Source organism: Tiliqua scincoides, chromosome 6 (assembly GCF_035046505.1).
Source record: "Tiliqua scincoides isolate rTilSci1 chromosome 6, rTilSci1.hap2, whole genome shotgun sequence".
Classification (NCBI taxonomy): Eukaryota; Metazoa; Chordata; class Lepidosauria; order Squamata; family Scincidae; genus Tiliqua; species Tiliqua scincoides.
In genome coordinates, this window is record NC_089826.1 from 29,195,539 (window position 1) to 29,220,660 (window position 25,122).

Genomic DNA, 25,122 nt, shown 5'->3' on the forward strand with positions numbered 1-25,122 from the left:
TATTTGTCCCCTTGCCCCAAGGTAAGCCCCAGCAGCCGCTATAAGCCAATTTGGATGACAGCCAGTGATATTGCTGGCGCATTTCCGAGTTGCCATACAGACAGTTCAGGCCTGGGAGGGGGGATAGGATATAGTGCATGCCTGCACTGCAGATCCTGTCCCTCTCCTGGGCCTGATCTACCCACCTCTGTCCCAGTCGCCACCCTCCCCCACCCCATTCCATCCTCTCCCACCCTTGCGCTGGACTTACCTAGTCCAGCGGGTGTCCATGCAACTGCTGGTGTTAGTGGGAAGGTTCCAGCCTTCCCGCCAGCATACCAGGTAGGAGTGCTGTCGCAAAACGCTTTACGGCACTTTTGTGACAGCACCTACCAGTGAAGCACATATTGCCAGCATACCAGCTGAGCAGGATTGGGCTGTTAATTTGGAACTCAGGGAACAGATATAATTAACATTGCAATTCTAGCTATAAAGTCCTTCTGTTCCTTAGTGGATATGATTCCTATGCAAGGCCATTAACAGTATTGCCTTCCTCTGTTTCTATCATTTGTTTCAAGTTCTTGTAATTACAAATTACAAGTTCTTGTAATTTATTGTGTCCCTTAACTCAGCAGCAAAATTGTATGGCCTACTAAAGATGCAGATATGACCAAGAACCAGAGAGTTGATGGCCAAGATTGAGATAGCTACTTTGGGTATGAACAAGGCGTGGATAGGGCCAGTGGGATTCTTGAGTTTTTTTTATTTGAACAGCAGGTCATATATAAACTACTGCTGAAATTCCCTTCATTTTCAAAAGGGGTTTTTATACAGCACAAGCCTCTGTAGTTAAAGAAGCACAAGCGCAATTCCACTTGTGCGTTGGAATTAGTTATACATTTCTTGATATCCTGATCTATATTATTTGTTTTTTTCCTGCCATGATTCAAAGTTTCATGCCTTATGCAATAAAAATTTCAGTTTTATAACAACAACTAGCAACAGTTGCTAGTAGTATTTTCACACTACCACTAATACGTTAGATGGCCCAGATCTGCTTGCTCTTTTTGATTCTGACCTTTTCATTTTAATGGGATCAGATCACACTTTGGTTATAAAAAAGATCTAAATGGGAGAGGCTAGTAGAACCAGCTATAGTCCAGAGTGTATATAAGTAAGGCATAATTCACCTGTTTATGTAAACCTGTATCCTGCTCTGCCCTGAGTGCTTAGCATGGATAGTATATTCCATAGCAGTTAGAAAAGATCCAATTAAAAAAAGAGTATCTATGAAAATGAATTGTTTGCTTATTTAGATACCTCTAAAGCCATCAAATGTCATTTGCTCTTTCCAGGAATTATTCACAACTGAAATATCCTGTTCATTCTAGGAATGCCTCTAAAAGTTCAGGCTAAAAGCAAATATTGTATCTTATTTGTAGCAATTATTACCTTCCCAATGAGTTTAGAAAAAGATTTCCAGACAATACAAATTAATGGTTTCTCCCTGTTCGTATAACTTTACCCAGTGTTTCTACAAGTAATTCTCTCTAATGAATTAAGAAATGAGTAGCTCATTTGTACCTTCTTGTTCAAATTAACTTTCCCATAATTTCACTGAAAACACGTATACCTGAGGGCACAATCCGAATATGGGCATGGGTTGCACAAGTCCCTTGCACCAGTCTACCAATGTCATGAAAATGCCGTAAAGCAATTTTGTGCCACTGGGAAAGGAGGGAGGCCAGTGCATGGACATGCACTGACCTCCGCAGGCCGGCCCAAGCCCTGTTTGGCCAGGGGAAAAGGTAAGCCCCTTGCTGGCCGAGCTAGGTTGGTGTGGGGGTCTGGGGGGGGTTGGGGAGGGCAGGAGAGAGGTGTTTCAGGGGGGAGAGGGTGGGTGGCGGGGAGGCCTGTGGGTGGGGGGGGTAAGTGGGGGTGGGCTCAGGATCAGGCAGACCCCATCCCCGTTCCTGGGTAGCCCTGGAGCAGCTTTGGGCTGTTTGGATCTGCGCCACCTCCTGCGGTGACGCAGATCCGAGTAGCCCCATTGGAGCTGCTGCCTCTTTACCCGGGATAATGGGAAGTGATTCCCCTTGTACCGGGCTGAGCTGCTTTCAGCCCCAACCTTGCCTTGGATGCGAGGCAGGTTCGCCAGCACGTAACACAATATGTGACACTGCTGATTTATCTTCTATCTTTCACTGGCTTAGATATGTACACAAACAGAAGCAGATATGGTACATCAAAGGCTCTCGTAAGCTGAGCTAGCAAATCTATCAGGGAAAAAAATGTTAAAAGAATTTCAGTTAGGGAGGAATTATTGCGGAGCAATTTTTATCATTGTCGGAACTGCGGGAAAAGATTAGTTTTAATGCCCTGCCCATGCATATTTGCATATGGGAGGATTCTTTCTGTACTGAAAAGAAGATTGAGTACAATATTGTATCCCAAATAGCTATTCTGTATCTTGCACTTAAAATTATTCTCACGTTATGCTGGACTCTGTTCACTGAAATATGCCCTCTATTCTTTTTCTGCAGGGCTCAGACGGAGTGAGAGCCTGTCAGAGAAACAGGTGAAAGAAGCCAAATCTAAATGTAAGAGCATTGCCCTGTTACTGACAGCGGCTCCTAATCCCAACTCCAAGGGGGTGTTGATGTTCAAGAAGCGTCGCCAAAGGGCCAGAAAGTACACTTTGGTCAGCTACGGCACTGGGGAGCTAGAGCGTTACGAGGACGAGGGGGAAGAAGGTGACAAGGAGAACACTTTTGAGGTAACCTTACTAGGCACAAGTGAGTCTGAAATCGATGAAGATTTCTTCTCTGACATTGACAAGGAAGACCGGATTGTGACATTTGATTGGGACACTGGGCTGCTTGAGGTTGAAAAGAAACCAAAAAGTGGGGACGAGATGCAGATGCTTCCAGAGACCAAGGGCAAAGGGGCACTCATGTTTGCCAAGAGACGGCAAAGGGTGGATCAAGTAACAGCAGAACAAGAGGCCATGAAGATGCAGGCGGTGCACAGTGTGGAAGAGCATCGAGAAGTCATGACAACAGAGAACAACCCCAAATTTAGTTCCTCATATCAGGCAAAACAGGAAGAAGTTTCAAGAATGCAGAGCCATGTAAGCAAAAGCTACATAGAAGTGAGTCGCGGTCATGGCCCAACAATCCAGCAAAATGGTATTGGGGTTGTACCCGAGAACAATATGATATATCCATCTTCTGAAGCTCTCAAATCAGCCGCTTCCAACAGAACAGCCAAGCCTTTCCCAGGTGTGCAGAACAGAGCAGCAGCACCGTTTTCACCCACCAGAAGCATGACTAGCCCTCTGTCAGAATTACCTCCACCACCTCCTTATACTTCAGTCAGCCCACCGCCGGAAGCCTTGTACAGAACTGCTTTGAGCCCAGTCACCAACACAGCTCAGCCAGCCATTTGGTCTCCGACAGAATCGACAGAACAGATCGCATCCAGGGATGAAAGGATTGCAGTGCCTGCGAAAAGAACTGGGATATTGCAAGAAGCAAAGAGACGGAGCACTGCAAAACCTATGTTTACTTTCAAAGAGGCCCCTAAGTTGAGTCCAAATCCTGCTCTTTTGTCCCTTGTGCAGCATACAGAAGGCAAAAAAGGCGGGGCTACTGGCTTTGAATCTGGTCCTGAAGAAGACTACCTCAGCTTGGGAGCAGAGGCCTGTAATTTCATGCAAGTACAAGCAGCCAGACAGAAGGTCCCTCCTCCAGTTGCTCCAAAACCCTCAGTAAAAGTTTCTTCTGCTGCTGCTGCCACCCCTGTTTCACCAGTCTGGTCACCTCCAGCTGTGGCTGTAACCCAAGGTCCTGTCTTTCCAGCACCAAATTCACCTGAAGTGACGAGTCCTGTTAAGACAGCACAACCTGCATACCCCCCTGCACCGCCTCCAAGTACTCTTAATCTTGCTGGTCCCTTTAAAGCACCCCAAACAGTGCTATCACAACAAAATTACACACCCAAAACAACACCAACCACACCACTCGGAAATACTGTGCTTGCTGGAGGAACTGGGCCAGCCTTTGAAATGCCCCCTGCTCTGAGTGGGAAAGGAGCCCAACTTTTTGCCAAAAGGCAATCACGGATGGAAAAGTATGTGGTAGACTCAGAAACTGTGCGGGCCAACATAGCACGAGCTTCGTCACCAACCCCATCTTTACCAGCTTCTTGGAAATATTCTTCTAATGTTCGAGCACCACCACCTGTAGCTTATAACCCTATCCATTCCCCCTCTTATCCTCTTGCTGCTACTAAACCACAGTCAAAGTCCCCAGGAGCTGCCAAAACTACCAAGAAAAAAGCCAAGAAAGCCCTTAGTTCCTTAGAGGTCATGAAGCATCAACCATACCAGCTTAATGCCTCCTTATTTACTTTTCAACCTCCTTCTAAGGAAGGGCAAACTCCTAAGCAACCTGCAAAATTTGACTCAGCGCCTGCCTCGAAGCAACCTTTACCTTCAAGATCACTCAATGCTGGTTCTCCTTCTAATGTCCAAGCATCTTCGGTGTACTCTGTACCTGCCTACGGTTCACAATCTTTCTTCCAGTCAAATGCCTCTAGCCCAGTAATTGAATCTTGTGCATCAACAGGCTACCCTACTTTTTTGAAGCAAGAACCAGCAGCACCGTCTATGTTTACGACGCCAAGGCCAAAGTTTTCAGCCAAGAAAGTTGGTGCCACAGCACAGGTGTGGAAGCCCTCAGCCATTGAAGAGTAAAACTTACAGATACAGCTCAGTATCCACTTTGCTTGCAATGAAGTGTTTGCAGTGGTCATCTGGCACCCAAAGTGATCCTCAGCTTACTTAATAATTTTCAAATATTTTGCATGAAATTTGGGTCCAAAAAAGGCTTAAATCTTTTTTAATGACTCAAAATGAATATTAATTTGAAATGTCACACATTTATGAATGCAATTCTCTTTAATATATTTGCATGCACCGTGTCCTAAAATGGGCATGTGCCACTCAGTATTAAGTAAGCAGGATGCTAGGTGCTAGTGCTTCAGTACACACATACACAGAGAACACTGTTCCTGTATTTCAACAGTTATTACATACAGTAGCTTTCACCAGGTTTTTTTTTTGGTTTTTTTTTTTGTGGGGGACGGGGACGGGGACAGGGACGGGGACGGGGACGGGACTATTCTCTGATGGCCAAAGGGTTTGAGCACAATCAAAATAACAGTATTAGATTTATTTCTAAAAAGTGCCTTCTAATATGAATGTCTCTTGTGAATGTTGTGTACAAAGTAGGTATAGGGAACTTGACCCAATCTGCAGTTGAATCCCTATAGTGAATCCTGTTGAGAAATCAATTCATTCATATTGAAATCAAATCATTCATCTTGATTGATAATGGGCTGATTCATGCTATTAGTTTTTCCCACTTCAGCAGTATGTGTGGGGATGAGTTTCTTTCTGTATTAGCGCAATCACAATTGGAACACATTAAGTGGTGAAATCCCAAGCAAACAACTACCCTGATTCTCAACCAAAGGCTGTGCATGGACAGCTACCATGGATCCATGGTTGTCTGTCATTTTATGATCATTCTGACAATGTAGTTGCATTTCATGTGATCCCATGATCCCCAATGATGTGACAATAATGAATGCAAATTAGCATTGATTGTCAGCCTCTGGTTTGTTTCACTTGAGGTTTCATTGCAGAATTGGGCCCTTCTCTTCTAAATGGTGGCTCAGTTGTGATCCATGATCATGAGTTACCACTTTGATTTCCCACCCTCCAAAAACGGTGCCAGTAGAGGGTGAGTATTACCATGTGTGGGAGAAGAAACATATTAGGGAAAGAGATGTTGACTGGGGAGGTTGTTAGAAGTTTCCCCTTTTTTTAGGAGACGTTGCCCTCCTCAGTGCTATCATGTTTTCTTGACAACCAGAAAGTGACATATCTTGGGAGAATGACATATGTTGGGAGAAAGACAATTAGAACTACTGAAGAGCCAGGAGGATAAGCTGGATTCTGCAGCTGTGGAAGTGATGCAATATGTTCTTGTGAAAGCATAGTGACTAAAAACCAAAGGGACATGTCCTTGAATACCGGTTTTGCAACCAGAGCAGTATGTGCCTTATAAATAACTGTCTAATGACATGCCATGATTCCTGACCTCATCTTTCTGCTGATCACTTGGGCACAGTCTTGTTTTCACTGTGGTATTTCCAATCCTGCTTCTTCCATGGTATTTCTTTTTACTCTGTTCTTGCTCTTTCTCCCTGCTTTTTATTAATACACTGTGGACCAGGAGGATCAAGACACTGTTACCATGCCATGTTCTGCCAAGTTTCCAGGACTAGATTCTGCCAGTTTTACTAATGGTTGTGATACAAAAGAAAAATCTGGACATACCCTGTATCTCTAGAATATCTATAGCAATGTCACTCTAGACAGTGGCATCTGAGAACATTCACAATACCACTGAATGCAGATTTCCAATGGCATAAAAGGAGGGCTGATGGATAGATGTTTCCAACTTTTCCAAAATTATTTTACAACATTGACTTTCATTGCTGTTCATGAACATAAGAATTCTCTACAGCTAAACAAACATCACAAAATAAGTGGCATGAATTACTGTGGAATTAGGAAAATTCTTTAGGTTAGTGGTTCGCACACATTTAGCACCAGGACCCACTTTTTAGAACGAGATCTGTCAAGACCCATCGGAAGTGATGTCATGACCAGAAGTGACATCAAGCAGGAAAATTTTTAACTATCCTAGGCTGCAATCCTACCCACACTTACCCAGGAGTAAGTCCCACTTACTAACATTGTTAAAAGAATATATATAGTAGCTTGTTAAAAGTACAAGGTCTGTAACATTTCCCCAAATGCAGTCACATCCCATGGTAGCATCAAGTCTAATATATTAAAAATAAAGTACTGAAATGAATAGGACCCACCTGAAATTGGCTCACAACCCACTTAGTGGGTCCCGACCCACAGTTTGAGAAACACTGCTTTAGATGGATTCAGATAACAGCCAAAGTGGCATAGTCATTGAGTAGTGAGAGTTTGTGTGAATGTGCCTACTAGAGATAAGAACATTTTTCTGAGCCTTATTTCAGTATAGTTTGGACAAACTAGATTATTTTCCTGGTCATCCAACCTGCTTCCATGCTTAGAGGCTTTCGGGTCTCGGCACGAAGCAATGTCTTACTAAAGGCTAGGAGACTGTAGCTTAGTGGAGGCTTCCATGCATTGCATATTTCCAAGTTCAATTCTTGGCATCCCCAGCTGGAGCTCTGGAAAGCCCCTGGCTGAAACCCTGGAGCGCCACTGCCAGTCAATGTACTATAGACAATACTGGGCTAGATGGACCAATGCTCTGACTCAGTATAAGGCAGCTTTTTATGTCATTATCACTGCATACCAGACCCAGGAGGCCATAGGCCTTACTGTGGCCATAATGCCATGAGTTGGTCCCTCCTTTCCAAGTCCTGCAGATTCCAACAGTGTTTTCTTCCAAAGGTTCAGAGTCTTAGATATGGATCAGGCTAAATCAGTATAAACTGGAAAAACAACAGTGGCTGAACACATTTTTAGAAACCAGCCCATTCTATATGTAGAGAATTCTTTTGCAGCACAACTTATCTAAAAATATATGGTACCAATATTTTAATCCTCTTGAGGTCTTTATTCTGTTCATTTTCCAGTTATATCCTATTATATTTTTTCTCTACCATTAAAATTGGTCCTTTCTTCTTTACTTGTCTTTTTTTTTTTTGCTTTTTCTTTGGTTTCACCTGTTTTAAGTGAAGTTAATATATAGCTTAGGCTTTCTTCAGGCAGCAAAACTTGCTCAGAATGCCATCAGATGCATTGACATGAACTTAAATTCAGCCTGAATTTAAGCCCCATAAAATACAGCCCCATAAAATCACAAAAGTACTATCTGTCTACATCAGTAGGAACAAATTGCTCTAGATCAGTATATGAGAATCATATGTATTTCTCCATCTAAGAGTGTGCCCAAAAACATTGTGGAGGGTACTTGCTCAGACTCTTACAGATGTTTTTAGGCATCACATGTAGGAAAAAACTAAAGGGGAATTCAATGGTTGTATCTTTCATGATCCCTTAAATTCTCAACCTTCATTCTTCCTTCTGCTTGTTAATTTCTCTCTGAAATGCTGATCAAAGAATGTCATTGGGATAATGTCCCATTGCTGATGACATATATTTGTGATAACATCTCAGGAATAAGTAACTGTTCTTCCCCAGTCTGGTCGCCAAAAGGTGACTCTTGGCCAATGGCCTGGTTGCTGACATTTCACAGCTGCTGACATCATCCTGCTTGTGTCTCAGGGACTACACCTTAGGAATCCGTCTGCTTTGGGTAAGTTGAGTAGACACCATAATATCTGCTGAACTGGGTTATGAATTGAGTTTTGATAAGCTGTGATGATATGAAGGCTGAGCTGAATGGAAATAAGTTAATCAGACCTGCCAGGTTCACATAATCATTTTTAATGTGCTGAGTCAACATGAGTTGTTTCCTCAATGGATCACCACATATTGAACTAGACTTGTGTGCAGGTTTCAAAAGCCTGAATCAAGGCACATAAGTTGCAACTTGGACATGTGCTGAAGCATTCACCAGCCTGAATCATCCCATTGAAACCCACAAACAAATTAAATATGTGTTGACTTCCACTTGTTAAAAATACTTGTTTGAATCAGAAATTGTTTCTGAGAAAAAGAAGTGTCAAGTGTTAGAATCCACAAAAACTATATCTTAAAAACATTACACCTACAGTTACTAGAAAAAATAATTGCCCCAGAAGTCCCTTTAGGAGAAGGTATTGTGGGTTCATATGCTTGTCCAGTGTTTATTTTTAAGGGACATTTTCTGAGAATTGTACTGTGACACATACATACTGCCTTGACACACAGGGGAACCCTGCCCTCTTCCTGAGTTGAGAGGAGAGTTTTAGATGCTTTTCATTTTTAACTCCACAGGGAATGGGTTGCAAAGGGGATTGGTAATAGAATACAGTGCCTCTCACCTCTTGTTCAAATATGGCCTAGGGCAGGAATGACTGAAAGCCATGACCAGCTGCTGAGTAGCCTGAGTGACATCAGTGTATGGTGACTGTCCGTCCCGTTTAAGCAGAGTGGCTTATCTTGCACCAAACCACAACTCACAGAAGTATTTGCTGTCATGTTTATCAGAAGGCCAAGTAAAGATGTGAACAAACCCGAAGATAAAAGCTTCTACTTAGGGCTGTGTCATGTACACCCCAAAATCCAAATCATATGGCAAGGGAAGGCAATGTTTGCTTTTGTCATTGTTGCCACAAAGCCCCAAACAAACTGAAAACCGGAATACTTGAAACAGAGAGGAATGGATGATTCGGGTTAGAAGGCCAGCAGTGAGAGAAGGGGTGGGAACAAAACAGTTGCCAGCCACTGCCCCCTTACCAAGCCTTTCCATATGACCACATTGGTTCTTCTAAAAGAAGCTTCCACACTTCCACTATGCAAAGAAGGCAAATGCAATTGTAGCCTGCATTAGTAGAACTGTAGCTTCCAAGTCATGAGAAGTCATGGTTCCTCTTTACTCCACATTGATGTTATTTGGCATTCGTGGGGTTGAGAATCTCTGTCAGCATAACACTCAGTCCCAGCTTCAACACAGTAAAGGAAGAAGGAAAGTTCAAATGCAAGAGAATACCTTTTCCTGTGGGAGCAAGAAAAGAGGACAGTGGGTCAGTGGGACAGCTAAGGCATCTGACACCCTGGACCCATAAATTTTTAACACCCCCATGCTCCCCTTACACCTTCCCTGGACCTCAGAAGGCCTCTGAAAGGCACCCCCTCAAGGCATAATAGACCCCCCCACCCTGCCTTAACTACACCACTGCAGTGGTAATGACAGCTTCCTGGAATGTGACTGCAAGAAGAAAGCAGCAATAAAGCAAGCTTTGCTCCACAGTTGCACTCTACTGTAGCCCAGCTTTAAAAATACAGGTTAGATGGAATTGGTCCATGGGATCCCCATTCAGTGTGGCTAGGCAAGAGAGAAGGAAAAGTGAAGGCCATGCATCCAGGATAGAAGGAAGCTGAGCAGTGGTACACAGCAGGCTACAATAGCGCCATTGGGCATCCTTGATTATAGTGGAGATGTCCTCATCTCCCCATAGTACTCACTAACCAGCATATGTAAAGGAAACTTAGGATATGGTAGACATCATCACAATAGCAGCACCACAGGAGACCAAGAATGATTAGCCTTGCAAGTCTCAATCTCTGTGAATCCTGGGGCTCTGGGTGTAGGGATATGCTGATGCCTTGACCTGGGGAAGGAAAGGAACCTTGTAGCTCAAGAAGCCAAAAGTTTAAATGGGACCTTCTCTGGAAGTACTGCACTAGGTAGTGAATCCACAGATATGCTCTTCAGATGGAGGCAGAGCACAAGGTCTTATTCCTGTGTGTCAACCCTCTCTAATTTCAGCTGAGAATTTACCTACTTTTCCAACAAGGAAGGTCAGGGATTCTTACTTGCTCAAATCCTGCTTTTCTCTATACCTTTGCTTGGATTTGGTATCTACGTGCCTGCACTTGAACATAAGAACTAGATTACACTGAATCCAGACGTTGGGCTACCTAGCTTGGTATTCTCTATACACAGTGGCAGTGGCTCTCAAGGGGATCCAGACAGGCGTTCTCAGCCCTGCAGGGATGTTGCTACATCCCAAGTTTGCTTCTGTTCCAGCAGCACAAGTTACCACTGCTGAGTTCTCCCATCTTATCTGACCTCAGTGCTTCAGGTCTTCAGTAAGACTGGTGATTCTAATCTTCAGTCTCAAGTCAAGGGAGCCACATCCATCCTACTCAACAACTTGCTGGAAAGGCCCCTGGTGACCTAGAGAACTCTCAGCTAATCTCCAACTTTTAGGTTGATGGGCTTATTGTTGACAAAGAAAAGATCTTGCTCCACTCACCACAGAGGATTTTCCTCTTGTAGTGGGAGGAAACAGGAACAGCAATTATGGGGAATAATTAGAGAGGTGGATTGATGTGTTTCTACAGAGTCAGGTGCCACTGAGAGCCTTGAATTGTTTATTTAGGCTGCCTTTCATGTGAAGCATTCAAAGCTGCTAACAAAAGTATAATAAAACAATTTAAAACTAATTAAAATCAATTACAAGTAGATGAAAAGGATGTCATCTATTTCACTCATAGATAAGCCCATTGTGTTCAGTAAGACTTGGAGCCCAGTCCCCAGCTCTGCGCACCATCTTACTGCCGGCATGCACTGTCGCAAACATGCCATAAGGCACATTTGTGGGGCTTAGCACCAGCCCAGCACTGAAGCAGCACAACCAGATGCATTTTTGGCATGCCAGCAGCCCCGTGCTCCGGGCAGCTCAGGATTGGGCTGTTAGGCTGTAATCCTATCTTACTGGAAACAAACACCTCTAATTATAACAATTAAATAACAGATAAAAACAAAACTAGGAACAAGAGTAAAGTTAGCAAACAGTCACAAAATCACTGACATAAAAATCATCTGCTACAGATCTGGGGGGGAATTATTTACCTGACACTGAATAAATTATAGAATTAGCATCATCCAATAATCCTTGGGGAATATTCCACAACTGAGGGCCCAACCCTATCCAATTTTCCAGCACCAGTGCTGCCGCACTGCAGCCCCGAAGTAAGGGAGCAAATGTTCCCATACTTTGAGGAGGCCTCTGTGTCTGCCTCCCCACCACAGGATGAAGTGCATGCCCCACTGGCACAGCTGCATTGGCACTGGAAAATTGGATAGGATAGGGCCCCAAATTGCCACTACTGAGGAGATCCTATCCCTGAACACCTCCCATTTCACCCAGAAGTCCTCCCAGAAGTCCTCTGAGAATTATGAATCATGAAGTTGGATGATGAAAATTGGACAAGAATAGACAGATTGCAACATTAGTCATGGGACAGTTTATACTCATGAATGAAGAGGAACAAACCCAATACCTGTAGAACTCTATTGAGAGTGAGGGACAAGGATGTGTAAACAGACCGCCCCCTTGAGCTATTGTTAAAGATAGACTGCTAAACAATGCAAGTCTGGATGTATCCAGTGCTAGAAAGTTGAGGGTCTGAAGCCCTTAGAAATAATCTGACATCACTATTTAAAATGTAGTGCCAATATTGACTTCTCTACTCCCAACAAATACACATGAAAATATGAGTTATTTGGTTTTAACTGAGGTTAAAAGAAGTTGTCAGCTCTTGACAGCAATTCAAACTACCATTATACTGTACAATTAAAACTAGCTGTTTGTCCTTAAAAATGAGAGACACAATCAAGGGCTATGTTATATGCTACATGTCTGCTACACATAAGTTCAGACTTCATGTGGGAAACCCAATACAGAGACCAAATTTTTTCACATTTTTTAAAAAAGTACCACTCTTCCTCCAAGGAGCTCAGGGTGGTATACATGGTTCCTTCTTCCTTTTGTCTTCACAACAACCCTGCAAGGTAGGTGAGGCTGGGAGATAGTGACTAGCCCAAGGTCACCCAGGAAGTTTCATGACTGAACAGGGATTCAAACCTGGATCTTCCAGGTCTAAACACAATACCAAAACCACTGCCCCATAATGGCTCTCGTAAGCAGATGCATATACAGCTGAGTCACTGAAGAGAATCTCACAATGTATGTCCTTTCAACTAGATACTTGCATTGGTCATTACCATGTGGTGTTTTGGACATGGAAGTGACTCATAAGAACATTCCCATTTCTTTAGTGTGAAATAAGAAGCAGTCTCAAGAGATATTAAGAGACAGCTGAGCATCGTCAGTTCTCAAGCCTACTGGTTAATGTACTTATATGGGTTTGTAAGCCTTTTTAAAAAAATTATTGGGTAAACCATCGTTACCATAAAGTAACTTGTATTGTATCCAAAATGCAAGAGTAACATTTAAGTTACTCAAAACCACTTGTCACTTTGTTTTAAGTGGGAATGCTTTCATTTCTACCAATATATATTTGCAATAAGGGCCTTCACAGTCAGTTGCAGACCTACCATTAGGTCCAATGGGGCAAATGCCCCAGGCACAAGCCTCAAGGACCACGTGTAAACCTCTCTGAGGCTCCCGACAGGGTCGGAAACTGTGCTTATGGTTTAAGTGTCAGGGAACCTCAGAGAGGGGGTGGATTTTTCGCCAGGGGTGGCAACAGCCCACAAGGGGGCACCATCGCAGACCTTTGCCCCGGGCGCAGGGCTGGGGAGGTTCACAGTTAGTTGCATACAGTTAGTTGCATACAGTGCAGTCCTAATCATGTCTACTCAGAAGTAATGCTCATCATGTACTTACTCCCAAGTATGTAGATTTAAAGCTTTGAAAAGACATCAGCACATCTGATTATGAAGCTGTAAGATCAGGAAACACGCTTGTAGAATGGCTGACAACAAAGAGGATTCCATAGTTTTTCTAATGTTTCTATCTGTATTTTATATTGTATTTTAACTGATCGTTAACAGTTTTAACTTTAAAATTGTTAACTGATTGTTAGCCACCTTGGATGCCCTTCGGGAAGAAAGGCGAAGTATAAATCAAATAATTAATGAATAAATAAGTAATAGTTCTGTACACTAAAATTACTTCAACCCAGGCTATCACCACCTGTGCAAAAATGCTCTCAAACATTACCAAATGAAGTTTAATTGGGGAAAGGGGTTGTTGCTAATTTGGGATTAATTTAGCGTGTGCACATTAACATTCCAGTTCTGAAAGCTTGACATCCAGCATTCTTCGGATGCTTCATTGCCAGAATATTCAGAATTTTGTTTGAAATGCTGCTTTTTTTTTTTTTTTTTTTTGGAGGGTTGAGAGTTGAATTAAATAAAGATTATACGATGGTATATATTATACCATTTATCAAGTTAATTCCTCTTACTGAGAGTTATGGGGATTTAAAATTATATAGACTGGCTTAGCAGGAAAGAAGTCTATGAAACTAGAATTTGTTCATCCTCATTAGAAAATGAGGACATTTTTTGCTTCAAATCTTTTATAAAAACCCTCATATGCTTTCCAACAGATCACTCTTGCTTGATAAAATGTTTCACAATATCGGTGGTGATGCCTTCTGTCCATCTTGTAGCCATTTTGACTCTGGGCGTCCTAAATCCTGCATTGCTGCTGCATTGCTTCGTATCCAGGAGAGCACAAGACAAGCTTCTGGTGGCAAGCCAGCCATAACTTCTCTCAAGTCATGATTTTGCACCCATTCTCTCTGCACTGGTAACCTTGCATTTGGATTTGTGTATTATGTTTTACATGAGGCTGGCCTTGAAAATAGAGAGGAAGTTTCAACTGGAGCACAATGAGGCCACTCCTTAGGTCCGGCCCATCCATGAGGCCAACTGGGATGATCACCTTAGGCAGCAGATTGGTGGGGGTGCCCATTTCTGCCCATCTACTCTGCTGCTGCTCTTTCTCTTTCCACTCCCTGGATTGGAAAAAGAAGAGGGGGACAGAGGAAGAAGAAATGTGGGTGGGAGGAGAGTGCTGAGTTAGAGTATTGGAGAGTACAAGCAGCAGAGGCCTGCATGTCATCAGATAAGCATTTGACATGCCACCTAATGTAGAGGAGGTCTTGGTCCAGCCCTGCCATTCATCATATAGTGCAAAAAACAGATCACGTCATTCCAGCCTTAGATTGTTTGCAATGAATGCCTGTTTGCTTCTGGTTTCAAAGTCTTGAATGGCCTAGGTCAGCAGTTCTCAAACTCTCAGGGAGTTTGTGTGTGTGGGTGCGGGGGGGGGGGGAAGGGTGCTGCCACTTACCAGAGCCTGCAGCAGCTTCCCAGGGGTGAGGGGAGCCCCCACGCCAGCCTCCGCAGGGCTTCCCAACATGCGGAGACAGTAAAAATCGCTATCACGGCCACTTCTGATTTCACAAACACAAAACCAGAAGTGGTTGTGATCGCAATTTTGAGGGTCTCCCCAGTGTAGGGAGCCCTGCAGAGACTACACCTGCACTCCCAGGAGGCTGCTGCAGGCTCTGGTAAGTGGCAGCAAGCCCCTGCACCCCTCCAAAGCAGTGCAATCTAGCGCATTGCATCATTGCCTTCCCCCCTCCCCACCCTTTAAGGGGGCAGAGGCCAGGGCTCTCTGGCTGGGGCATTGCAACAACCTAGTTTGAGAACCATTGGGTGGTGCAGGCTAGTTAGATCTGAGATGATTTGAGGCAGGGCCTTTGCCCATGGAACTTATTCCCGCAGATGATTAAATGGCTGTCTTTCAATTATATCGTAGCTTATGCCAACAAAGGCCTAGATTTCTTTTTAGTGCTCTGTTTTAGCTAAGTTGTTTTATTGATTTGTTTGATTGTTTCAGAGCCCAGTCGTAAGGGCTTCAGTGCCAGCAATATCCTCGCACCAGGAGCGGGGAGAGACCAGCGGAGGCCTCCTCCTCTGGACCCTATGCCCCATGTCAGGCTTGGAAGCCCAACACAGGGCTTCTTGAGTCTGCCCCAGTGATTTAGCTGGCACAGACTCGAGAAGCCCCATTGTGGAGGCTGGGGCTTTACTCGGGGTAAGGGGACAAATGGCTTCTGTGGCCCTGCAGGATACAATCGCAGCCATTTCGGCACCACCAGGAAGCATAGGATTGGACTGCCCAAAAGATAGTGTTGGAAAGTGTTGGAACAGCATCCAAGAAATTTTATAAATAAAATAAAAGCAGGTCAAAATGATATTACTAGCTGACAGCTGCATTCAGATGTTATGACAAATCATGGTGCGTTTTTTTTTATGTGTGAACCTACAGTGTGTCGGCTCACAAATAGGATATCAAACCATGGTTTAATGTCAGTTAGCAAACCACAGGTTCTGCTAACTGTGGTTTGCCATTATATCCAAATTCTCAAACTGTTGACAAATAACAGTTTTGACAATGGCTCCTCCGCAAGAGTGCCATGAAGATGGGAATGAATTTGTGAAGCTGAATGATGAGCAGACAGAAAATGAAAGCAGGCAAGGAGCTCTAAACTATGGTTTGCCTGTATGTGTGGAAGCTTGAGCCAAGATTAGGACACACACTTAGCACAAACCACCATTTGGTAAGATATCTAAATTGATCCTATCTCTAGAATTCTTCTGCAAACAAGCCAAAATATTCCTTCCCAGCACAGGAAAATTTGGTGTTGATTTGAAGAATAGGTTATGTCTCGAAGGTGGATAGCTCCCTCTGCCAGGTAAAGAATACATATACATACTGTAAGCATCTAAGACCACTCTGGAGAATACAGTACAAGAGTTAGACTCTATTGGCGAGAACTTGGAAGGAACATTATCAAGGCCTTTGCATACTCTATGAAGGAAAGCCCTGTTAACAGAAGGCCTGACCACGAGGAAAAACCGCTTACGCACAGTATCTTCCAGCTCGCCTCAACAAGCTATCTGGATGGCAGAGATACTCAGCTGCTTCAGCTCTTCAGAGAAGAATTTTTCTCTTATGTTCTGAAAAGGTGAGAATGCCAGAGAATGGGCCAATCAATGGCGCTGGTTCCAGCAGCAACCCTGAAAGATTATTTGCCTTTACGTGTTTCAAGATTTTCATGGCAGTCGCATGACTCTGAAGGACATTCTTCAAAACAAATTAAAGACCTCTTAAGGGGGCATACTGCAACTTTTTTTGAGAGTCTCCCAGAGTCTCCCAGCAATCATTCTTTCCCCCCTTATGGTCTTCTAAGACTGCACAAATCCCAGATCTAGCTTTAATCTGAGTAGTATGACCTGCAGCCCAGTATCGCATTACATACTCCATCAATGCAGCTTATAATGGGAATTTGACAGTGGATGTTAGAAGCAACTTGAAAGTGAAACTTGGCAGAAGGTTTGTTGGGTTTAAAACTTGATGGCGCACATGAAGCTACCACACCATGTGTGAGAGAGATGCAGTGGTAACTCACGTGGCAATAGACACCTCTTATTCCATCCCCAAAAGTTCCAGGGCATTGAATTGACTCAAGAGGCACACGTACATTTGAGAAAAACTTTCCTTAAGGGGACATTGCTTCCTCCAGTCATGGAAACAATTGTGTCCAAAGATAGCATGTGAAATGCACACCTCAACTGTGAATTGTATAGTCTGACAACAGGTTCAGAATCTGAAGGCTTCCCATGATTAATTGGATCCATCTGGAGCAACAAATGTTGCTTTCACATTTTTTTTTCCTATCTTGTACAGAACAATGGGGGGAAATAATAGGTTTTGATAACAGTGTTTGCTTTGCCCACAAGGAGCTTCTTCTTCTTTGCTTCCAGTTTAGTTTTCCTTGCTATACATCCAGTTGCACTTAGTTTCCCTCTGTTTTGAAAGTGTTTTGCTGTCCTGGTTTGCAGACAAACTAAGATTTGGACAAACCATAGTTTGTCCTATATGCATAAAATGGCAAACCATGGTTTTCTGCAACTTGGGATCAGAAGTTTCTAATCTTAACAGAGAAAGTAAAGGACTGTGTGAGCCCAAAGCTCCTGCTGGCATCTTCCTGTAATGCCAAATTTTGAACAGCTTTGGTTATCTCTGAGCTTGCAGTATTTCTTGACTACTATTTACAGAACATCATTATTATTCAGAATGCATTAACATCCTTATTTGTTGTCTCAACAGCTCTGTGAGATAGCTTACTGCTATTTCCATTCTACAAATGGACCATTAAAGCTGAGATATAATTAATGGCTGAAGTCACTCTGTGAGCCAAGGAGTGACATAAGATTTGGTTACTCTTAGATTACAATCCTTACAATCCTTAGATTACATGCTTACTAGGGCAGTGGTTCTCACACATTTAGCACTGGGACCCACTTTTTTAGAATGGGAATCTGTCAGGACCCACCGGAAGTGATGTTGTGACTGGAAAAAGATATAATCAAGCAGGAAAATTTTAACAATCCTAGGCTGCAATCCTACCCACACTTACCCAGGAGTAAGTCCCATTTACTAACATTGTTAAAAGAATAGGGGAGGGCACCAGGATGAGGTCTCTTGTTATCTGGTGTGCTCCCTGGGGCATTTGGTGGGCCGCTGTGAGATACAGGAAGCTGGACTAGATGGGCCTATGGCCTGATCCAGTTGTTCTTATGTTAATAAACATAGCAGCTTGTTAAAAGTATAGTTCTGTAACATTTCCCCAAATGCAGTCACATACCATGGGTAGCATGTTTAATATATTAAAAATAAAATATTGAAATGAATTGGGACTCACCTGACATTGGCTTGTGACCCACCTAGTGGGTCCCGACCCACAGTTTGAGAAACACTGTACTAGGAAATAAAGACAACTGCATTGTCAGTTGAATTTACTTCTCAGTAAATATGCATAGGCTTCCTCATTTACTTCCTATTCATCTGCTCTAGCCATTGAATAACAAAAGTCTTTGAAGGTTCTAGTCCCTATCCAGTCTAATAACTGCAATAATTGTTTTGAAACCTGTGATCCCAGTTTAAAGATCAGGACTGGTCAGAATAATGTCATGAAAAGTTCCCACTTCTAAGACCCACTTCTGCTACTGTTGGCCTGAATGAGCAAAAAGTACATGCAATTATTATTTATTTTCTTTATAGCACTCTGAGGGGAATATAACTGTATAGTTTTAATGTTACTGTTCCTCTCATGGGAGGGACAGCCCAATTCTAAGCTCTGCTGGCACAGCCGGGCCACACGGCCTCTGCTGTATCCAACACAGCTTAGGAGCACGCTGGAGGTCTCATCAGAGTAAGGGGATATTTTTCCCCTTAGCCCAGGTAATGTCCAAGCCTGCCCTATGGGGCTACTCAGCTCTCCACAAGCTATTTAGCTGGTGGAAGTCCAATTGGTCCAGTGTAAAGCTGGACAGCCTGGGATCAGGGCTAGGATATGGTGGAAAAGTCCTCCACTGATCCCATCTTTCCAGGCCTTCCCTGCCCTGTATGTGCCTGTTTTTTGTTTGATTTGGATTTTTTTTAATTCTGTAATATTCATACTTCAGAAGCCAAGGGAAGATTTGAATTGTGCAGAAAACTGATAGTAAAAGTGGTTGAATTAAAATGATGTTTTGAAACTGGGAATGAACTGAATTGTCAATGTGTTTGAGATCAGGAATGGCATGTTCCAGGGGATCAATGCCTGAATTTGGAGAACTATGTGCATATATGTGTGCACACATGTGTTGATTTGGAACATGCTGTCTGCAGATCAATGGATTCTGAACATTTTCAAGGTGCAAGAATATATTTTATTATTTTCCTTTTGTAATGTAACATGATAAAAATAATTGTTGAACTATAGTAAGTTATTTAATAATTTAACTTAAGAAAAATGCAATATGCAAATATTAAAAGTTGGTTATTATTTGTTGGTAGTAAATGCAGTATTAAAAGTTTTAGATTGGGGGTCTCCAGAAGGATGACTATATCTGAAGATAGGATATAAGTGTGAGAACTGTTGATTTAAATGATTGATTGGTTTCTGGCCAAATTATAAAGGAGACAGGCATGCAGTCTGCACCTGTTATTGGCGTCTTGTTCTACTAAAATCATGCATGTGTGCATTACTATTGATCTCCAGAAGGTGGCAGTAGTTGTATTAGAAGAAATAGGCTCCTAGTTAGTAATAAGGGAGACATGACACAGAAGTACTATGAACTGCACAGATTATGATAATCAGAAAGTTCATGAACAGTAAATGACAGATCAAATTAAAGCAGTAGCTTTAACTTAGCTTCAAGTAGGCAAAGCTCTGTCTGTGAGTTTGTGCTAAAAAAAAAATCTCTCTTTCCTTCATGTTATCATTATTCTTGATCTTAGTGATCAGGAGATTTCTTAGTTTCTTTTTCTTCCACAGTGCCATGACACAGAGAAGTAGAGTAGAACTGTGAAATATTAGGATTTTGTTTATGGCTGCAGTTTTCAAACTTTCTACCTAGAGGGAACCATTTCCAAATCAGTTTGCTGAGGAAACCCTATGGGTTGCACATCCCAATCTTATTCAGTGCCTTCATGGCGGGACCACATGGAGGTTTCCTCCTTTGTTTCCTTATCCTGTGTCAAGTCCCAGCCTGCCCAAAGGGGCTACTCGGACCTGTGCCAACTAAGTCACTGGTACAAGTCCAAGCAGCCCTATGTAGGGTTTTCAGACCTGGACAGAGATTTAGGATATGGCAGAGGCCACTGTCCCCACCCTCTCCCCACCTTCCCCCGTCCCAAACCATCCCCTCCCTGCCTTCCACCCCAACCCATGACACATCATTACCATTACCAGTGCCAATGGAGGTTTTCCATTTGCAACACTGGCCCAGCAACTCCTGTCATTGGTCCTGTTTTTGTGCCACCAGAAAGCACCCATATCTGCCAGAACATGACTTCTGTCAGCACAGGGTGACCATAGGAATGGGCCCATACTCTGAATACCTGTAGAATTTTTCTGGAGTAATTCATTTCTGTTGTTTGTTAATGATATCAAGGTATTTTTCTATGCAATGCATTTCAGCAGCGTGGTATTATTAACAACATTTGTTGTACAGGCATGCCCCCTTATCCACAGGGGTTCCATTTGGGAACCCCCTGCGGATAGCCGAAACCACGGATATGGGTGAACCATGACCTGGACGCTCAGGAGCTGAGGGGAGGCTGGCTCCCTTTGCCTCTGGAGTGGTTTCTGAGTTCAGCAGAGGCCGTGGACAGATGTCCATGAGCCTCTGCCAAGCTCAGTCTGAGATTTAGAGCTCAAAACGTGACTTCCGGTTTCATGGAAAAACCAGAAGTCACATTTTTAATGTCTTTTAAGACGTTATACCACCCCCTTTTAAGGCATTAAAACATGTGAAATCAGAAGTCATGTGTTTTCAGCTGTATAGCTCAGTCTGAGCCCAGCAAGGCCATCAACAGATGTCCACAGCCTCTGCTGAGCTCAGAAACCCTTTTGGAGGGGGCATGCGTGCGGTAGGATCTGTGAATATGGGGATAACTGAATGTGGATTATGGGAGCCGCAGATATGGAGCCCCCTGTACTTCTTAAATTGACTGCTGTTCCTTGCCTTGCTGCTGGCAAAGTTATGAACCAGGACGGTGTTTTGCTACCCAATACACACACTGGGTAACCCTGTCCTTTATAGAAAAGTAAATGCAGGAGACTGACTACTGTTTATCATTTTGACTTACAGTCTTACACAATCATGCTGGTGTATCAGAGCTGAAATATAACACATGCTCAGAGTGACACTGTCATGTGTTTTGTGGCTTTCCAAAGCTTGATATTTCAGCTTATGCATCATCAGAAGTGTTCTCTTTTTTTCCCCACAGCTGCAAATGGGAACAGAAGTAGAGAGCATTCTCTACTTGTATTACACCCCCTTTCTCTCCTACTTGAGTTTGCTTTGTGACTTTCCTCTTTAATTTGCTTTTGCTTATTTCTTAACATATTCTTCAAAAATCTAAATTCCTCGACTTCTGGATGTATGGGAAATAAGTACAGAGGAACCCAAAGGATAGGTAAGTTTTGCACACTGAAGTAGAATTCACAAGAACATTGGTGATTTGCACCACCAATGTTTCCCACAACAAAGTGATCCCTCTTCTCACCTGCCCCCCACATCCCATCATGCTATGGGACATAGCTGTCTTGTGAACAGCTCAGTCTCTGTTTTGGTCACAGAAGTCTTGGTTTTCGGTGCATTCCAAACATGAACTGCTGCCATGGTGGGGTCATTGGTGAAACCAGGATACAGGTACAAGTCTGTCTTGAGGGAACGTACAATAGTTATTATCAGCCACTGCGGCACGGCACATTGGTGCATCTCAAATGTTCAGCAGGTGTGCCATAGGAATTTGGGGAGGGTCATATATTAGTAGGACCATTGGGGGATGTGAGCCCCCAACCAGCAGTGTTATGCCTTGTCAGTTGTCAAAAAACTGATGGTGTGCCTTGACAATTTTTGCACATTCTCAGAGTGGTGTGAGATGAAAAATCACTGCTGTAAAAGGTCACTTTGTGTTGGGGAAAAAGTCAGATTTGCTTCTGCTTTGGAAGTGAATAAGGTTCTCTGTCATAAGTCATCCACTCATAGGATAATTCCTCCAACTTGTTCGCCTACTCAGAGGGTTTATTCTATTTCTAGCTTATTATTGTACTCACTGCAATAGAAACATGTTGACCAATATTCAGAGTAATAGAATACATGTTCTCTATCCAGAAAAGCTTGAACAGAGGATAGGAGATATCCATGCACATGATTTGCCTTGTGCTTTAATCTACCTTTAGGGAAAAGCTTGAGCAGAGACTAGTGCAGTCTCCCTGAACTTCAGAAGGCCACATTGTCACCTTGGGTCTACTGTTAGGGGTGGGTTGGCACCCCCTCAAGGCTAGGTACCCAAGGCAATGTATCCCGCTGCAGCCCCTTAGCTATGCCACTGGGAACAGGACCTCTTGAGAGCAATGAATTGATCCTTCAAAGCAGTGTTTTAAGTTCTTATAGGTTAGGAACTTGTATTGAGGTGTTCATGGGCTGAATTCCTCAGTTCTAAGTTTAGTACATTATTACTATACTAGGAAGCACTGACAATTTATGACCTAAAGTCTATTTAGTGCACAATGACTAATGTTCCGTATCCTGCTTGGTCATACCTATATAAATATAGAGATCTGCTCCACCAAAATGAGTGCTGTTTCTGAAATAAAACTGATGGAAGAGTCATCATACTCTCATAACTAGCTAAGGAAAAAGCCTGTGTGGGAACAGTATGGCAGTGCTCTTAGAAAGAAATGAAAAGCATTTGCCAAGTTTTCCAGTGAGCTTAACGTAGTTTAAGCGAGCATGGCACATACTAAAAGACAGGGCTGGCTTTGCCATGAAGTGACCTGAAACAGTTATGTGCATCACGGCCACCCTTGGAGGGGACGTGTCATAAAATGCCTCTAATTTATGTATATTTCTGTATAAATCTCTGCGATCCTCATGGTTTGGGGCATTTCCACCCTCCTCCCTGCAACTTGCTACTAAAGAATATTTCAGTATTTCAACTTGCTACTTGCTTTTGTTTGCATGGCTTCATTTGCGTCTCACTTCCTGCGCTGGAATGCTTGAGTTAGGAATGAGCCGGCTGATTGGCTAAGGTTCCTGCCTATGGCCCTCCAGGCAGAGAAAAGGTAGAGATAAAGTAACAAGATATGTCACTCTAGCCAAGGAAGAAAACGAAGAAGGGGATGGTAAAGCTGGAGCTGCTCCAGATCACCTCTCCCCACCTGTTTGGTGTTTATGAAGGACTAAGTAAGTAGAGAAGGTGATTTATGGCCCAATCCTGAAGCCAGTGGTGCCCAGGGCTCCAGTGGTGCCAAAATGGTGACTGCAGGATCCTGTGGGCACCACAGCTTCTGCCAGGGTCTCATTGACTATAATGGGGCTTACTCCCAGGGAACTATGAATAGGATTGCAGCCTTAACTTGCAAGCCTAGGCATGTCTACTCAGAAGTAAGTTCCATGGTGTTCAGTGGACTTATTCCCAGTAAAAAGTGTGTAGGATTAAACTGATATCTTTCTTCCACCGAGGGCTATGTTTGATTAAGGTTGAAAAAATATACAACCATGGGCACCACATACAGAGAATGCCTCCTGACATTTTCCCATTGAAATGAATAGAACTTGCCTTGCACTTGTTCTTTTCAGTTGGTATGGCTCGTCATTACGTTAATGAGGGAAGGAATATGCAGACTTTAATGACTCAATTACAGTTTGTTCTCCGTGTAATGGATTGAAGTTCATACAATGTTTTAAATATCATTTTCCAAGCAAGAAATATTTTCCTTGTTGTTTTTTTAAATGAGATTAAATGATTTTGTTTATTACATGGCCAAAGAATATGTCTATGATAAAAAGATCTAGTGTTTATTTTGCTGACCCACATGCTATTAAACTATTTACTCCCCTTTTGGGAATCAAGGGGAATGTTCATGTGGCCAGAAAAGACCCCTTAGTATGGTTATATAGACCCATACATGTAGCCTAATAGACAGTGTTTGCAAGGAAAGTCTAGGCTGTGCACAGATGACTGAAGGCTGCAATGAGCGAGCCCTTTGTTGAGTACAGAGTTTATGAATGAAAGTGCTCATTTCCTAAACAGATTAGGATTTGTGGAATATGAATGGATTGCTCCTATAAGTGGGTCAGGTTGTTCTGAGACTATCAGGACACGGATTTTTTTTATTTAACAAGAAGGTTGAATAGAGTGTCATCGTGGTGGTAGGCAAATCTGTGCAGTTTGGATGGAGAAGCAATTTTAATTTTCACATGGGTACCTCCCTAACAAAATTGAATATAGCCATTCTAGCACATAACTACTGCCACAGGAAGTAGTTATGACATCTTACCTAGATGCCTTTAAGGGGGGATTGGACAAATTTCTGGAGGAAAAGTTCACCATGGGTTACAATTCATGGTAGTTCTGTCCATGTGCATGGTAGGTATGCACAAGGTAGAGGTAGGCTACCTCTGATTGCCAGATGCAGGGAAGGGCATCAAGACACAGGTTGTGTCTGTTGTCTGGTGTGTTCCCTGAAGCATTTGGTGGGCCACTGTGAAATTCAGGAAGCCGGACTAGATAGGCCTTTGGCCTGATCCAGCGGGGCTCTTCTTATGTTCTTATGCTAATGTACTTTTATTTTAAATTAGGGGCAAACATAATTGTTCTTTTGGACATAATCGTTTGTGGAATAAGTACAACAAAATAGGATACTTTGGCCAAACAAATTACTGTATCTACAGGTATCAGAGCAAATCCCTTCTCTTCAAACAGCTGTATGGTTGCAGAGGTATGGTCCAGTTGTTCAGTTGGGCTTGCCCTGGGCGGTGAAGATGAGCTAGCCAGGTAGAACCTAAGGACCCTGCTTGGGCCTTAGTGTGAGAGGGCAGTCTCAGACACAGCCAGCCAGGGGAAGGGGTTGAGAATCGTTCAGTATCCTCCTCCTGCCTTAATAGGTCACAGGCAGCCAACTCTCAGGGCTGGTGTCTACCCTATACTGAACTCTTTATTGGCTGCTAGGGAATCTTTATATACAGGAACCTCTGGTCTCCACCCACTCCTCTGGTCTCCTTC

At 43.1% G+C, this 25,122-nt stretch overlaps 1 protein-coding gene across 1 annotated transcript in view; it reads left to right on the forward strand.

Annotated features, from left to right (window-relative positions):
- SYNPO2 (synaptopodin 2) overlaps positions 1-25,122 on the forward strand; it is a 122,450-nt gene that overhangs the window by 93,495 nt on the left and 3,833 nt on the right. The window contains exon 4 of the mRNA XM_066632693.1: positions 2,523-4,705. Within this exon, the coding sequence (XP_066488790.1) occupies positions 2,523-4,705 (2,183 nt within the window). The remainder of the gene's footprint in view (positions 1-2,522; positions 4,706-25,122) is intronic.